Below are 18,105 nucleotides of genomic sequence, written 5' to 3'. Positions count from 1 at the left end.
GCAAGAAAGCACAGCTACGAAAAGAAAACACACGGGGCAAGCGCTGTTCATGGTTCTTTTCAGCCAAGACACCCAAAGAAGGTGTGCCTTTCGGGATATCATAAAGGAGTTCCTGGCAAAATGAACTAGGGTGGTTTCTACATTATAAGCTTAAGCGTTTTCCAGTTATGACCCTTTCAGAATCCGAAATTCTAGAGAAGTCGTTGAATTTCTGAAGCAGCACTCGGACATCTGGTTGAGGGCTTTCTCAAGTGAGATAAAGGACCTCTGTTGCTCCTTTCCCCACAAAGACTTGCTAAAGTGCATGCAATATTGCATTGACAATTTTGGAGTGTTGCCATTTCAGCACACCGCATGTGTGACTTCTAAACGGTTCTTAGACCTCTTAGCATTGTACCTCATGTCAAGGTTCGTGGAATGGAACAAGAAGATATACACTCAAAAGGTGTCTCGATCAAGTCCTCCATAGCCCCTTTTCTGAGTGACCAGCTCTCAGTGAAATTGGAGAGCGCGTTGAAAGAGCGGCTGAGCGAATTATCTATCTTAAGGATCCTCAGATATGTGGATGATTATTTGATGCATTGTGATTCGCACATGCCTCAGCCGCAGCAGGTCTTGCGAGTGCCTTGTCAGTCCACTCGTGGTGACTTGGGGTTTTCTTCTCAGAGGACCACACGGGCTGGTGTTACGAGCATCGTTAACAGAAGCCTATTCTTCCATTCACGTCGGCTCATAGTAAATCAGTAAAGAGAGCTATTGTACAGTCATGCTTCTCGAATGCTTTGAAGAGGTCCTGCCAACACGTCTCTGAAGCTATCCTCCTCTGGCTCAGTCGAAACGTCTTGAAGAAGCAAGGCACCCGAGCCCGTTGCTTGTTTCGGTAGCTGAGGCAATGCGCATGAAAAGGAAATGTAGGGGCACTGATGGCGGCACAGAACAAACGACTGCTGGAAACCGGGACAGAGTGGCCATCACACCATATATGCACTCGGTGCCCCATTGCCTGAAGAAAATAGGGCAACATGTTAATGGGAAGGTTGTCATCAGTGCTCCCGACAAGTTGTCCCAGCTGGCTAATCCCGTAAAGAAACATGGGGTGTTGTCAAACACAGAACACAGTTTGTTGACTGTGCTGGGAGTTGTGTACAGGATCCTTCTGTCTTGTGGGGCACGTTACGTGGTGTCAGACAGGCAGATGCCTAAACGAGCACTTACGTGAGCGTGCCAATAATGTACATAACGATAAAGAATGCTTCCTGGCACTGCATGTGAGCATGTGTTGGTGCACTATGAAGTTCCAGCTGTTGTCGATAAGATGAAGGATGAGCAAGCATGCATAATCAGTGAGTCAGCTCAGATGGCGTGAGATAGGAGTGTAAGGAAAGCATCGCTCGCGCTGTCTGACAACAGGGAGCTTTGCTTCTTGGAAGGCAGTGGTCTGTGCAGCAGGCCACTGTGATTGTTAATGTTTCACTTTTTAGTGCACAAAAGAACAAGCATGGAAAGTGACACGGACACAGCGCTGTCTCCCAACATATGCTTTATTTTACACCGTGGTACTACATATATTTACAACAGAAGGCAACACACGCAGGCGCATTGTACAGGATGTAAAAAAGCAAAGATGCAGGTGTACATGGAAGTTAAGATATGCAGACAAAACAAGCAATACCAGCTTTTTTTCTTTACAAGATCAAGAGGTCATTTCAGGATGTCATTATATTCGAGACTCGAATATAATGACTTGCTTAGAAAATCCAGTTCTTTCTTTGATAGACCGATTGAAGGTGCACTAATGCACGTGTCTTCCAGACTTGCGATCTTCGCCGCTTCAATTATGTCACACATTGTTTGCGTCTGGCTTCTTCCTATAGCAATAAAATGCGGATACATATATGGTGTTCGCGTCGCTTCCCGTCCGTGTTCTTTTGTGCCCTAAAAAGGGAAACATGAATTACCAACATGCCCAAGCATACACTCTTTCGTGATTGTTAATGCTGCTGCTTTTGTGTCAGCAAACGTTTTCCTGCGCTTCTGTTTTTTTTTTGTAACTGTTCCCACAGAAATGGCGCATTCATGTCCATAAAATTCAGTTGGAAACAGTGCTTGTTTTATGTGTTTGCTTTTCGTGTGGCCAGTCGCTGCTTTGTCACCAGACAAAGTTCAGTAAAAGCTCAACAGTCCCAGTTCACCACCTTCACACTCTTAGGCTCACCAATTCAAATGAGCTCACAAGGCTCACAACAAGCCATTATTTTATTAGAAACAAATGCCAAAACACAACAGTAACCCAAGCCACACGTGTGCTCAAAGCACGACTAAGCAAATCCCCATCGTTCCCATGGCAGCTGAACGGTCGCAGCACCAGAGCTCTCTCTAGTAAGTATTTTAAGAAATTCTATGGTTGCGCCATCTCATGGCGTTGTATGAAACGCTGGGTTGGCGGCATTTTCAAACTTTGGATTGTAGGAAGCACGATTGCGCACGTCGCCTATGAGCCAGTGCCACCGACAGCAATTGAGCACATGAAGCCAAACGTACGTGCGACACCTCAGTGCCACCTCGAGGTTCCTTCGGGAGTTTATCGAGAACACATTTTCTGTCGGAGAGGTTTCCTGAACTGTCACAGTATGTCTGTTTCATTTTGAAATGCAACCAAACATAGTCCCAGTACAATTGCACCCAACTCTTCACAAACAGTTGGGAGGGCTCCACACCTTTTTCTAAATTCTATGCTCACTGGCTCATTGACAGCAGTGCGCTGTCTGCTGTCATTTGCAAGATGATGGACAGATCCAGTCCCACCTTAGCAAAGAAAACAAATAGGTGTAGAAGCAGCGCCAACGACACATTTGGCTGGGAGATTCCTGCGCTGCAAGTGTTGGCTTTCTGTACACATAAAGGAGTGTTACACAGAGCTCTTGGCTGTGCAAGATTTTCTTTTTCTGTGCTGAGTGTGGCAACCATTTTACTCCAAAGTTTTTATCTTTGGCTATTTCTGACATAGGCACTTCGCCCCTATTTCTGGCTCATTCTGCCTGGCGCAGTTTTATGCTGCCACGCTGGTACATCGGTTACGATGCTTGGCTGCTGACCCGAAGGTCATGGGTTCGATCCCGGCCCTGGTGGTCGCATTTTCAATGGAGCCAAAAATGCTAGGAACCCATGTACTTAAATTTAGGTGCATATTAAAGAACCCCAGGTGGTTCAAGTTTCCGGAGCCCTCCACTACAGCATGCCTCATAATTATGGCCTGGTTTTGACATGTAAAACCCCAGGAATTATTGTTATGAAAGCACCTACCTAACCTAAAGGGAGGAAGCAAAAAAAAAAGAAAACACAACACAAAGCGCGAGTCAGCACTACTTTTCTTTTGAACCTTGCCGCAAGCCCTTGTGCAAAAGAAAAATCCCAGCTGTTCTTCAGCTGACACACGTGGTTATGGTATGTGAAGAGACAAACGCCTTCGGTAAAGAAGGCTTTAATGCGGTAGAAAACTCATGCTTGACCTGCTGGTCAAAGGAGAACGTGTCTCGAGGCATGGAGCTCGCCGCCGGTCCCTGCCGGTGGCGGGATGTGTTTCCGTACGCTGCCTAGGATGAGCCACTCCGGAGGTTTATGGTGAGCCTCTGTAATCTATTGCCTGGGGGTGCGGCATTCGGTTGGAATTCACACGAATGGATTAACGTCCACTCTGCCACTGGCCTACGTCGAAGGAAGATTAACATCACAGTTCGCGCAAGGCGAACACAAATGTGCCAGAACGGCTGGGAGAATGGTGAGCTCCTGTAATCTGACGTCTCAGAGGCCTTGGTATAGGAATGCATTCCTTGTGAGAGAGTCATGCAACTCGGCTGCATTGGCAGGAGGTGCTTGCGTCCCTCTGTAATCCAGCTCAATGGATGCCGCAGCTTAGAAGTCGGTCCTCATAGGCTGGTCAGGAAAGCTTCCGATCCATTCATGTACAGAGGTGCCGGTTGCGTGCCCATGTAATCCAGCTTGGGTGGAGCCGCGACCTCTGATCATAGCCCTCCCCACCTCCTCGAGGTACGCCACGGGCAACGTGTGGGTGGCCGCGGAGCTCACACAGCTAAGAGGGGGGGCTCAGCGGGGGAAAGTTCGACCGATACACCCATGGGTTCTCCGCGGGTGCCCCGCTGGCATGGTGTTGCTATGTTGATCGGCGGCAAGGGAAGAGGGCATGCTCAGCTCTCGACCCCTATGGCTTGGCTATTTTGAATCAAACCTATTTTCAGAAAACCGCTGCTGAGTGGGAGCAGTACCAAGTGTTGCTGGTGAGGCTCGGGGACCGTCTTGACGCAGAACTGGTTGCGAGAAAGTAAAGTGGACGAAAAGATAACTTGCCGCCCGTCATCTTTTCGTGCACTTGGCATTATTGTCTGTTAGTTCTCATTAATATTCTTCTATACATGGTGTACCTTGGTGTACATGGTCTGAGACCTTAAGGTGATCTGGTGTTTACAACTTTTTTATATACAAATTTTACCATGCCTATGTTAATTTAATCTTTATTTGACACATGATTTCTATACATTAATTTTCTACCAGGGGTAGGGATCTTTGTATGTGTTCTTTTCTTTTCAAGTTTCGAATGGATATTATGTTATGCACGAGTGTCTTGTCATGCCTTTGGTGCACCATGGTTACAGCCATCTTACTGAAAACAGAAATATTATTTCAGTGAAATGGCATCAACTTTGTTCATTATACAAAAATCATATAATATCCATAGCTTCTGCACTCTGTAATGGAATAATTTTACATTTTGCCCAGTGCAGTTATCAGTTCAAAATCTCATCTATTGAAGTACCAAGATGAGTACTTACACATTCTAACAATAGAAATGTGTTTGTTTTTGAGTAGTAGGTAAAAACTAATCTTTATGACTTATAAATTTTGCTCAGTAAGCTGTGCCTATTTCTGAAGGACAGTAGCCCATAGTATTTCATTCGCAGAGTCTTACAAGTGGCAGAAGTGATATACGACTGAGTGGGCCCATTGTGAGCTGCAGTGAAACTTAGTGGTTGGATGTGAACACGTTTTATTTTGCCTGTTGGGAGCACCAGCTGCTAACAACTCTAGAAAAGCCTCTAATAGAAGAACTATAGTCAGCATGTCAGCTGATGGTCACGTTAGTGCCAATGCTGCTGGCGTTTTACCCAGTGAAATGCGTTCTTCAGCATACGGCTGATGGTGTAAGCTTCAGGGATTTTGTACCAAAACTACAATGGAACTTAATTGTTGTGTCTAGCAGTTATTTCTTCTCATCTCTATTTTCATTGCCATCCGTTACATCATTACTCGTGTAGATAATATCGTAGTTTTAAAAGTGGGTGCTGCCAACAGTGGGCAGACATTGTTGGAGAAGTTGTTTTACTCAGTTGACGCACGTCGAAGCAATGACCACAGTCGAGCCCGTTTATAACGAATTCTAAAGTGCTGCTAAAAGAGGTCATTATGTCAGTAGTTCGTTGTAAATGGAGTGCCCATAAAAGCGTGCATTTAGTGGCTAAGCGAGTTTTTTTTTCCGCACATTTTTATTAAAAACTGCTCACAACCCTTCCGGTGACAAATTAAGCCTTTTGCTGCACTGCGTGCTCAGGAGTGAATTACATCACCTTTGCAATGAACTGACAGTTTCACAGAAGCACAGTACCGCCACGTGGAGCCTCCCTGGCGAGTTGCATGCAGCGCGTCACCTGCGTGGCTCACGCCGTCACTGCCGGGCCGTTTGCTGCATGCGCGCCTTCTGTGTGCCTGCTTCACTTTGTGCATGGGTGCAGCGAGTAGCTCATTTGTTAAATGCAGCGAAGACAAGCATTTTACAAGCATCGCGCACTTTGTGTATCCGCGATGCTCTGGTGGTTATGTACAACGAGGAGTGGCGTGCTGGGCTTTCACCTAATAAAACATAAAGCTACTATGAAGAAATTGCACAGTCAATCGTTTTTGGGTGGCCAAGCACCAGCGAGCTACTTTCATTGCTACAAAGCGACGCTCACATTAGAGCGGTCTCGCACAATGCAGCGAACTTGCAAACGGCAGCAGGGTGCACATCCGTACATGTTATGTCACACGTGCAGCAGCCAAGCAGATGGCTGCAGATGTTCAGGTTGTCGGCAATAAGTCATAATGGCACGCGCTGCCACCTCGCCTTCGCGCTTTTTCAATGCTTATCCATGAAGGCATCGCCGCAATCATGCGGATGTAGTAATCATTGATCGACTGGTCTCTGCCATTACTGAAAGGACGGAAGCCACATTGTGACATCAATGAGTTGAGGGGAGCAGTGAACTTTTATGCAACAAAAGTGAAAGCATCGTTTGGTTCACCGTATGCAGTCGTAGCTGCAGAGATCGGCGTCAGAAAAGGTTGCCGTGCGAAAGCTGACCTCAAGCCTTTATGCTGCCTACTTTTTTCCCCCTTGCTGGCACATTCTCCCACTGAAGAAATGCCTGGAAAGTGAGCGACCTCGCACACACCGTCCGAAACCTGCATGTGGTGCTCATTGATCTAGGACGTCACAGTACGCGTGAGCGCGTGCCTCTCTCATGCTTTAGGCCTGTTTTACTATCTTTTGTTTTTTGCTTACCGTATTTTCCAGTTTATAAGTCGCACCCTTGTATAAGTTGCACCCTTCTCAAGATGGCAGTTTTTCCGGAAAAAGACGTATATAAGTCGCACTGGTGCATAAGTTGCACCGGTGTACAAGACGCACCTGCTCAACCGACCTCTTAATTAAAGTATTGCGTTGTGAGAATGCACTGCAAAAATGCATGCTTGCGGCGGCCGCCACTTTTGCACGTTTCCAGCTGTGGGCAGACGCGTGTGAGCGCCTCTGAACCTACGTAAAAACAATACTTTCAGAAGTACCTTTATTATTCCGATAGCTTGGTGGCGTTTAATCAAAGCCATCGAAGTCGTCTTCTTCCGAGTCGCTCACGAACAATGCAGCTACTTCTGGTTGTAGTACTGCTGTCACATCACTGTCGTCCTCTGACTCGCTCGAATTGGACTCTTCAACATCGCCATCGGCCGCACAGGGGATTAACCTGGCCTTGCGAAGGCCCGCCACATGGTCTTCTCAAAAATTGACTCCCAAGCTTCACTCACCCATTTTGCCACTTCGCCGAACTCTGCGCCTCTCATGTGCCCCATTTTTGTAAAGCTGTGCTCTCCCTCCGACATCCATGTTTCCCACAAACGTCACAGAACTGCCTTGAAGCTGCGTTTGACAGAAATGTCAAGTGGCTGAAGCATCTTCGTCATGCTGCTGGGTATAATCACTGCATACAGTTCTTTGAACTGATCTTTTTCTTGACAATGTCGGTGATATGCGCCTGCATACTGTCCATCACCAGCATTCCTGGCTTCACGTGGAAGAATCCGTCTGGTCGACGTGAAAAACAGCGGTCAAGCCACACATGCATCATTCCCTCATCCATCCAACCCTTTGTGTTCGCCTGAATCACCACTGTAGGAGAGAAAATATCCTTCGGCAAGGTTTTTCACTTAAAAGCATGGGAGGCAGCTTTGTGCCGTCCGTGCAGCACAACGGTGAAGTGGGATTTCTCTTGGCCTGTTGTCCTCACCGTGACAATTTTCTGGCCTTTCTCGGCGATGCTTCTCCCAAGCGGGATGTCGAATGTTAGCGGCACTTCATCCATGTTGACGATGTGGCTCCGGCTGACATTCTTCTTCGCAACTGCCCCCCTCACGAATGAGCTGTCCAGTTGTGCCCTAAAGTCTTCGGGCAGCTTCTGGCACACTTTTGTCTGGGCTCTCATGACCAGCTGATTCTGCCGCATAAAGTGGAAACACCACGACGGACCACCATTAAATCCCGTAGCATTGGTCTCCGCTGCCAGAGCCTTCGCCTTCAGGCGCGGCTGCACTGTTGACAGCCCTGTTCCCTCGGCTCGCTGTTGCAGCACCCACGTGCGCAGACTGCGCTCGAGGTCCGGCAAGCGTGCCTTCTTGCCGCGGTTGGCTTTCTTTGTTGACTTCCTCGTGCGGAGGACGCTGTGGGCCTTGCGCCAGTCCCGGATTATTTTTTCACTGACGTGAAATTGCCTCCCTGCTGCCCGGTTTCTGTGTTCCTCAGCAAATTCAACTGCGCGCAGCTTGAACTTGGCGTCATAGCTTCTCCGACTTCGCTTTCCATGTGGCGCCATGGTTAGCGAGGCTCTACCGGCTCTACACTATGACGCACAACACACACGACGCGCGCAGCAGCAGCGACACAGCGAGTGCAATGAAGGCGTTATGGTGGACGGAAGTGACGTAAAAGGAAGCGGCTCTGAAATCCAAACTTGCTTTCCGTAATTTATCATTTAAAGAATACCTCCACATTGTCACCCCTCTTTGATTATTTTTTTTCTGTGCAAAACTACATCAGCTGCATTATTTCTAGGGTGTTAAGTTACCGTTAATCTTAATTACTTTTGAAATGTGGCTTCTGTGCATGACAGAAGACGGCGAACGGTGAAGCGTCATTTGTGGCGCGATTTTGTATGCGTTCTTAAAACGGATGGAGGTGGTCCGTTCTATCCAGCCGCACCCGATTGGTCAACGTAGGGCCGTGATGTCTGTCACGGTTGACCATTCGCGTGCGGCTGAATAGAACGAACTGCCCCCGTCCGTTTTAAGAACGCGTACAAAATCGCGCCATTGATGCCCGCTCGACGCAAACGGCCTGGCCACCCAAGTATTCAAGCCACCCAAGCCGTGGCATCCAACCCGATTTTGAATGTATATAAGCTGCACCGTTGGATAAGATGCACCAATGAAAAATTCAGAAAAAAAAAACGTGGCTTATACACCGAAAAATACGCTAGTATGCACCTGAAGTGTTCGTTTTAAATGTAGGAGACTCTGAAAAATGTTCGCTATATGTGAACGCAGTTTCATTGGGTAGCATAGGAAAATCGTAATTCCACCGAAATATGGTTGTTATAACCGATAGATCGTTTTATCTGGGATCGTTATAAGTGGGTTCAACTAATACCTCGTAGGTAATACGAGAAAGCGGTGGCGAGGATAAGATTCAGCTGCTCGTTGCTGTAATGATGGGACCCCCTCTCCTGCTTTTCTACAAATGCCTGGGCAGCCTGTTATTCAGTAGAACGAGTGCCTTTTCGACATTTGTGTGGAATCTTCGGGCTCAAGTGAACTTTTGTCGCTATGGCATAAGGTCTAGGTGTGGAAGCATACGGTCTGTTGCACCTGCTCTGCCTGCGCTTGAGGATATGTAGTATATGTTGGGGTTTTACATCCCAAAACCACGATGTGATTATGAATGACGCCATTGTGTAGGGCTCTGGAAGTTTTGACCATCTGATATTCTTTAACCCTTTACGGTCCGTTGTCGGGCAGCGCCCGCAATGCAACATGGCCGTAGTGGTCCGCTGACAAGGGTGTTCGTGGTTTAAGTTTCGCTGTTTTCTCACTGCGAGTCGCGTGCATTTTTTTGTATACATGAAGTGCCATCTCTTGAGGAATAAGTGAGCTTTGTTTGTTGAGGTTAACTTTGTTTTACACTAGGGTGCAGCACTATGTTCAGCACGGAGACTACCCGCTGAGAAGCATGACCACGTTTATACCGCGTGCGTTTTACGGTGGTGCTTTTAGCGAAAGCGAGGATGAGTTTAGCGAGGAAGAGAATCACGTGGTTGCACCAGACATTGATGACAGTGATTCGGCAGAAGTGAGTGGAGTCAACACCTCTGTTGACACACAAGGGAACAGAAATAATCCTAGCCTGCACCCAGGAGAATGCTTTGAGCGGTATCATGCGCTGTCCAAATATTGCTAAAGGAGTTGCCTGCAGAATGCAGGAGCAAAAATAAATATCGTGTGAGTTTTTATTCCACAGTTTGTGTTTTTCTGCGCGGCACCAGAAACTGGCAAAGTAGTTTCGGACCGGTACTGCTGGAGAGTGGGTAAAAGTTTTGGACTGCAAAGGGTTAATGGACTCCTAAGTCTAAGTATACGGGCCTCTAGAATTTCACTTCCATCGAAATGTGGCTGCCACGACTGAGATTCGATCCTGCGGCCTTCGGATCAGCAGTCAAGCACTATAACCACGACGGGTTGTGCCCGATAAGCAGAAACCACCTACAAAGGCGGCGACATCCTTTTCAGAGGAGCCATTCAAGGCAGCACTGGCTCTTTCTGCCCACTATGAATGTGCTCGTCGAGCACCACCTGTTAAGAAAGCATCTGCTGCAAGTCGGTGAGGCCACTGAACTCTAGAGTGCTCATTTACAAGATCTGGCACAGAAATGCAAATGGGAAGGATCCTCTAACATTGCTGTCGACAGCCAACTGATTACCAGTATCGCATCAGACAGGATTATTGAAAGCCTGCTTTTCGATGGCGTAGCACTGACTCTTGACAAGGCAATCACAAGAGCAAAGCATTACAAAGCTACCTTAAAATGCCTTTGGGAGTTTGGTGAAGTATGTGTGAAACTCACGTGAGTGCTCGGTCAATTCGCATGACGGTCGTCATTATGAGTGTACACTTCTGATGCAGAAGTGCCGTCAGACACTGTTGGTGTCTGCGAGCTATACAGCCTCATTGCTTACGCTGCAGGTGTACTTGGCACTTGGCCAATTGGCAACACTGCAAGGGCAAACATATGCGGGGCCCAAGGTCCAGAGAAAAGTGGCGTAGCTATGGCTAGTGGTGCGAAGACTGAAAAAACAGTGGACCTGGTGGCGTTCCCCTCCACTTTTGCTTCCTCCTCTCCCTGACTTCCCACCCTTTGCTATAGGCTATGCCTCCTCCTTTCTCTCCCACCTACACCATGGCTCACCCACACTTCGCTTTCCCTTGATATACCATACCGTACAAGGCTATGCTATGCTGTTCATATAAAACTCTAAGCACAAATAAACAGTGCAGGACAAAGAAGGGAAACACACTCATCCTGCATTGTTTATATGCGCTACGTAGCATACGGCGCGGAGTCACAAGGAGACACCTCCACAGGGCACCTCCGCAGCTGTGGAAAAGCGTTGCGAGGCCCGGTGCAGGTGTGCGAAGCGTTGCTGGGCAATGGCGCAGTGACGTTACAGCTAGGCACAGATTGTGCCAAGGCCACCCAGAGCTCTGCTGTTTAATGTAGGCCACTTTCAGGTAATGTGCCGCAGTCCTGAATTCACAGAGAGGGTGAGGCAAGTGCAAGAGGAGGCGAAGCAAGGCATGGCACTGCTATAAGTCCCGACTGGCACTTGACGCTGCAGCATAGTGATCTCTGGAAACAGGCAGACAGACGTCGATGCTGCAAGTCCACAAATTATATATTTCATCAGAAGCCATTTAGACAGACGCGAACTGGAGCAGGCGCAGCCGTCTCGTGCTTGCTGTGTTGTCTTCGTCTTCTCCTGTTCGGATTCTTGTGCCACATACTGGCTCACTACAGGTCAAAGTGCAAATTGAAGGCGTTGCTGTGACGTTCCTCATAGATACGGGATCATAGGTACACTCAAACGTCCTTATAGCGAAATCGCATGTGACACGAAAACAGCTTCTTTATATCCGAAAGTTTGTTATAAACGTATATTCGTAACACTGTATCTATGACAAGAGTGTTCTTCATTTGCTATGTTACACCAATAATTCATTATATCCATCTTCATTATATCTGGGTTTGAGTGTATTCATAGTAACAGAGGACAGCTACATAAAGCATTTTCGTAGTATGAGGGCATTGCTACCACCTGCTGTTACTTGGCTTAATTACTCGATCATGGTAGATGGCTGTCTTGCTGCAGACATTGTTTACAAGCTGTGCATGATCTCCGTTCTCTTGTACGTTGTACAGCAGCGGACTGCTGTACATGGATTGGATGCCATCAGCAAACTGTACTTGCACATACTGGTTAGCTGCATTGCAATGCATGCAGAGGAAAAGCTCCAGTTCCGATTGTCTGCCTGCGGGATTTCACAAGGAACTCAGCCACTTGTTCTCTGACAAGATGTAAAAAGTTCTGCTCATCACATCAACTGCAGCAAGCTGCATGTGATTCCAGTAGCCGTGTAGTTGCGTTCCAGCACTTTGAGAGCAGGCGATTTGGGCTCGTTGGTATGGTTGCATGATGATGGATTGTAGCGCAGGCTAAAGACAAGAAGGCACCTTCGAGACACGCTAACTTTCAACAACTCTTTTATTACCAGCTGATCCCGCTAATATATGTACTCCCTCAATGTCTCACGTCACCTGTGCATAGCTCTGACAACCATAAAATTGTAACCTACACACATACATCGCAAACATGACCACATTGTATCAAACACATTTTTCTTATAGTGCTTATTCAAAAGGCAGTTTATTGCGAACGCATATAATCCAGCTCCTTATTTGACAACACCACTGACGGACTGCTCACACAAGCGTCACCAAACGCTGAAATCCTGCTGGCCTCCATTATTAACCGTGTCATCTTGCACCTACTACTACTCAAGATGGCCATTTCTTTAAATCTAGGTCTTTAGATTTGGTAATAAAACAGTTGTTGAAAGTTAGCGTTGTGGTGTCTCAAATGTGCCTTCTTTTGTCCGTGTCTTTAGCCTGCGCTACCATCAGTCATGTTGAGAACAGGTGTCCACGGAAATTCTGCGGCTCAAGCAGGCGGCATAGTGGAGGAATGGGGGGCTTTCTGTTGGATATCTTTTGTAGTGTCTGTCAAAAAGAAGGACACCGGCATCCGGCTTTGCGTGGGCCAGTGTGAGCCGAATAGGGCCAACATTGTTGACTGATTTCCTTTTACATGTGCTAATAACCTTGGACACCAACTAGCAGGGTCGATGCACTTTTAAAAAATTAATTTGGCATCAAAGCCTGAACGCTGTGACCTGATGCCATTGGTTACGCGTGATAGCCTTTCTTGATTCTGTCAAGAGTGTTTCAGCCTCGCTCCTGGCGCTTTCCAAAAGATAAACATGTTTGAATAAAAGTGGGTGCTGCCAAGAATGGGCAGACACTGTCGGAGAAGTTTTACCGAGTTGATGCACATCGAGCTGGCTCGATGTGCAGTGTGTGATAGACGACATAACAAAGGTCGTGATAATGAGGCCTCTTGCTGATTGCGGGATTTCGTTGAGTATCGTTTAACATTGATGCAGTTTGCTATTTGTAAACTTTATTTTGTTGCTTTTTTTTGTATTTGCTTCTTGCTCGTATTTTTTTCTGTCTTGCAATTACTGATGCCTCCTTTCTCAGTGCCCTTCAGTGGGCCTGTAAGGCATTTTGAATAAAATAATCTATTGACACATGCACTTCTTTTTATCCTTTAACGTAACCTATCCGTTACACATATAACCACTGCCTTTGGACACTGCGCCCGAGTGTCTGGAAACCTTCCAGTCTACTTTGGAATCTTCGGATAAGCTTGAGCGCACAAGTACAATAGAGTTTATTCTGGAACTAATGCAGCCACCATCGATGGGGCTGGAATCTTCAATGCAACATGTATAGATGCCAACATGCTTTATTGCAGACGATTGACAACAGTGCTTGCCGCTATCAGTGTACTGCGTGCATTGCTTGCACTTTGACACTTCATTCCCTGGGCACAAGTTCGCCCGACTATAGAGCTTCATCTTGAACACGCCGACTACCACGTTCAACATTACGACCACCTGACAATATTCTGTTCGTTAGTCTCAGATATCTGGTAGTCTGAAATTTGTAGTACTAGACATTTTTTACATTGACGATGCCCGCACTGTAAAAGTGCTTAGCAATACGTTTTGTTGGGCTAGTTGGTTCATGACTTCTGAAGGAAAAAATTGTAGCGCAAAGCAACACACGGAGAGACAGAGAGGACGGGACTGGCGCTAACTTCCAACTGTGTTTATTCAAGAAACGTACGTACATATATAAGGAACACAAGAACAGCAAGGGCATGACACTCGCGATAATCAGGCACAAAGCTAAGGGGGGGATCATATCTATAAGCATTGTCAGCAGGAAATCACTTTTTTGGCGAACATTGCATAACAAGAAAGCTCCATGACTTTGGCGGTTGCACACATGTTCTACAGATTGCAATTCTGAAACCGCTAGATGAAGGAAAAAGGACCAAAGAATAAGCAAGAAAACTTGGAGATTGTTCATAAGATCGGTTTTTTTTACATGGCGATAACAATGGTTCTACATGAACAGTAACTAGGAAGCAATGCGTCATACGTAAAAGCGATGCTTCAGTATACATCACAAACGACGAATTGCGGGCGTAACCATTCAGAAAAACCAATGAACAAAAAACAAACAAGAAAAACATTTTTTTTTTCTCTCTAACGTGTGCTTCTGCAAGCAGAATTGTAATGAAAACGACAACAAAACTTAAAGGTCCAATGGGCTGCGTCGAAAAATCAACAAGAAATAACGGCAACAAGACTTAAACGTGCAAAGGGGCGTCAATAAAACAGCAAAAATGAAAGTAAGATAACCCAAATGAGGTGAAAGTTAAACATGCTCTTCCAAGAAGGTCACTTCATTACTCATGAGTGTTATTGAAGGCGTGCTAATGCAGTTGTCACCGGTCTTTAAAATATAGTAGGCTTCAACTATCTCCCTTTCTGTCCTATCTAGTGCCCTCTTTAGGAAACTTGTGCGCGCAAACTCAGGTGTGCACCCGCATCTTTTGCAATGCTCGGCCAAATGCCCTCCAGAGTTGTTCTTAACAGACAGCGCGTGTTTTCTGGCCCTCTCATTGAAACATCGACCTGTTTGTCCTATGTAAACTTTATCGCAGCTGAGGGGGATCTTATATACGACATTGGTATCACATTCGGTGAAAGTAGTGTCATGGTTCTTTTCACATTTTTTGCTTTTTCTTTTTGACATCATGGAGCATACCTTCGAGAGCTTGCATGGAGCCGTGAACACGACATTGACACTGTACTTTGAGAGTGCTTTTTTCAAGTTGTGCGAGATACGGTGTACGTACGGTATAGCCATCGTGGGTTGTCGCTCACGCTCATTAGAGTCATTGTTTCCAGGACCTTTAAGCTTCTTCAGAAGGGACTCGCAAACACTTGAGACCAACAAAGCAGGGAACTTTGAAGCGTTAAGGTGGACAATTTGCAGTTGAAAACTAGCATGCATTTGATGTTGGCAGGATTTTTCTAGAGAAGCCTTCAGGCAAGTCATGGCAATACCTCTCTTAACAAGTTTTGAGTGGGCACTGTCAAAGGGCAACAGACTTTTCTTAGTTCTGGGATTATACATCCAGCAAATGTGCTTGTCCATGAGGGACAGCTTTAAATCAAGGAACTGAATGCTGTTGTCTTCTTCCATTTCCCTAGTGAACCGAAGCCCTTCCCCTGCGTTGTCAAATGCCTGCTGTATGTCTGAAACAACTAGATCCGGAACAGCGCTACCTTCGCAATTTAAGATGACCTGGTAGTCATCCACATATCTGTAGGCCTTAGTGACGTTAAATTTTTCTAGTTCTGGAGCCAAGCGCGTGTCACCAGCTGATAAGAAGATGTCACATAACACAGGAGCCACGGACGAGCCTATGCAAATGCCCGTTACAGAGAAAGGATCCTGGCAAGGCCTCATCGGACACTATCTACAGAAGCACCTAAGTTCTCTCAAGATCACAGACCCTTTCCTAGTGCGAAGCTCTCAAGAAATAGCCAAGGACCTACTTGATGGAACAGTGACTGGCACGCATGCGTTTTCAATGGATATCGAAGAACATTTTTATTCCATTCCTCACAGAGGCTTGTGTCGTGCTGTGCGGGATTTAATCAACGAAAATGGCGAAGTCATGTTCCGGAATGCCACGGGGGTAAGCTGTGATAACTTTATCACCTTACTTGAGTTCTACCTAGACTCAACGGCCATTAGCTTTAACGAGCGGTACTATGTACAAAAATCGGGCATTTGCATAGGCTCGTCCGTGGCTCCTGTGTTATGTGACATCTTCTTATCAGCTGGTGACACGCGCTTGGCTCCAGAACTAGAAAGAAAAAAAAAACTTTATTATGACTAAGGCCTACAGATATGTGGATGACTACCTGGTCATCTTAAATTGCGAAGGTAGCGCTATTCCGGATCTAGTTGTTTCAGACATACAGCAGGCATTTGACAACGCAGGTGAAGGGCTTCGGTTCACTAGGGAAATGGAAGAGGACAACAGCACTCAGTTCCTTGATTTAAAGCTGTCCCTCACGGACAAGCACATTTGCTGGATGTATAATCCCAGAACTAAGAAAAGTCTGTTGCCCTTTGACAGTGCCCACTCAAAACTTAAGAGAGGTATCGCCATGACTTGCCTGAAGGCTTCTCTAGAAAAATCCTGCCAACATCAAATGCATGCTAGTTTTCAACTGCAAATTGTCCGCCTTAACGCTTCAAAGTTCCCTGCTTTGTTGGTCTCAAGTGTTTGCGAGTCCCTTCTGAAGAAGCTTAAAGGTCCTGGAAACAATGACTCTAATGAGCGTGAGCGACAACCCACGATGGCTATACCGTACGTACACCGTATCTCGCACAACTTGAAAAAAGCACTCTCAAAGTACAGTGTCAATGTCGTGTTCACGGCTCCATGCAAGCTCTCGAAGGTATGCTCCATGATGTCAAAAAGAAAAAGCAAAAAATGTGAAAAGAACCATGACACTACTTTCACCGAATGTGATACCAATGTCGTATATAAGATCCCCCTCAGCTGCGATAAAGTTTACATAGGACAAACAGGTCGATGTTTCAATGAGAGGGCCAGAAAGCACGCGCTGTCTGTTAAGAACAACTCTGGAGGGCATTTGGCCGAGCATTGCAAAAGATGCGGGTGCACACCTGAGTTTGCGCGCACAAGTTTCCTAAAGAGGGCACTAGATAGGACAGAAAGGGAGATAGTTGAAGCCTACTATATTTTAAAGACCGGTGACAACTGCATTAGCACGCCTTCAATAACACTCATGAGTAATGAAGTGACCTTCTTGGAAGGGCATGTTTAACTTTCACCTCATTTGGGTTATCTTACTTTCATTTTTGCTGTTTTATTGACGCCCCTTTGCACGTTTAAGTCTTGTTGCCGTTATTTCTTGTTGATTTTTCGACGCAGCCCATTGGACCTTTAAGTTTTGTTGTCGTTTTCATTACAAGTCTGCTTGCAGAAGCACACGTTAGAGAGAAAAAAAAATGTTTTTCTTGTTTGTTTTTGTTCGTTGGTTTTTCTGATTGGTTACGCCCGCAATTCGTCATTTGTGGTGTATAGTGAAGCATCGCTTTTACGTATGACGCATTGCTTCCTAGTTTCTGTTCATGTAGAACCGTTGTTATCGCCATGTAAGAACCAATCTTATGAACAATCTCCAAGTTTTCTTGCTTATTCTTTGGTCCTTTTTCCTTTATCTAGCGGTTTCAGAATTGCAATCTGTAGAACATGCGTGCAACCGCCAAAGTCATGGAGCTTTCTTGTTATGCAATGTTCGCCAAAAAAGTGATTTCCTGCTGACAATGCTTATAGATATGATCCCCCCCTTAGCTTTGTGCCTGATTATCGCGAGTGTCATGCTCTTGCTGTTCTTGTGTTCCTTATATATGTACGTACGTTTCTTGAATAAACACAGTTGGAAGTTAGCGCCAGTCCCGTCCTCTCTGTCTCTCCATGTGTTGCTTTGCGCTACAATTTTTTCCTTCAGATGTAAAAGTGCCCGTGTAGGCATTTTGGAAGGGATTTAAAAAACAATGTTTAAATGTGATGTTGATGGTAATGAGATTTGTTTCCTTTTGCAGAATTGGTCTCCTCCGTCGGAGTTGGTGTGGACCCAGGGCCGCAAGCTGGTGCACTGCTGGGATGATCGTGACAACAGTTACGAGCTGTCGGGAGACATTGCGGTCAAGATGCGCAGGCGGGCACGTCTGGGATATGGCCTGGAGGTGTGCACACGCACTTTGAGCAAAATAATATTTAGGCATGGGTATTTTTTGTTTGTGTCGAGGTCAGATGATATACCAGTGTCACCTTCTCTTAAGAGGAGCACTAAGTTCTCAAAAAAACTTTATAAATGGTTCTGTAACCATCTCCACTGGAAGGGGTGTGCTCTATTCATGGCTGATGGTA

The 18,105-nt window shown here is 46.2% G+C and overlaps 1 protein-coding gene across 1 annotated transcript in view; it reads left to right on the top strand.

Annotated features, from left to right (window-relative positions):
- LOC119386412 (GATOR complex protein MIOS) overlaps positions 1-18,105 on the top strand; it is a 727,447-nt gene that overhangs the window by 358,136 nt on the left and 351,206 nt on the right. The window contains exon 15 of the mRNA XM_037653722.2: positions 17,778-17,921. Coding sequence (XP_037509650.1) covers positions 17,778-17,921 — 144 coding nt within the window. The remainder of the gene's footprint in view (positions 1-17,777; positions 17,922-18,105) is intronic.

Source organism: Rhipicephalus sanguineus, chromosome 3 (assembly GCF_013339695.2).
Source record: "Rhipicephalus sanguineus isolate Rsan-2018 chromosome 3, BIME_Rsan_1.4, whole genome shotgun sequence".
Classification (NCBI taxonomy): Eukaryota; Metazoa; Arthropoda; class Arachnida; order Ixodida; family Ixodidae; genus Rhipicephalus; species Rhipicephalus sanguineus.
The sequence above is the reverse complement of the archived record's forward strand: the minus strand, read 5'-3'. Positions and strand labels throughout refer to the sequence as shown.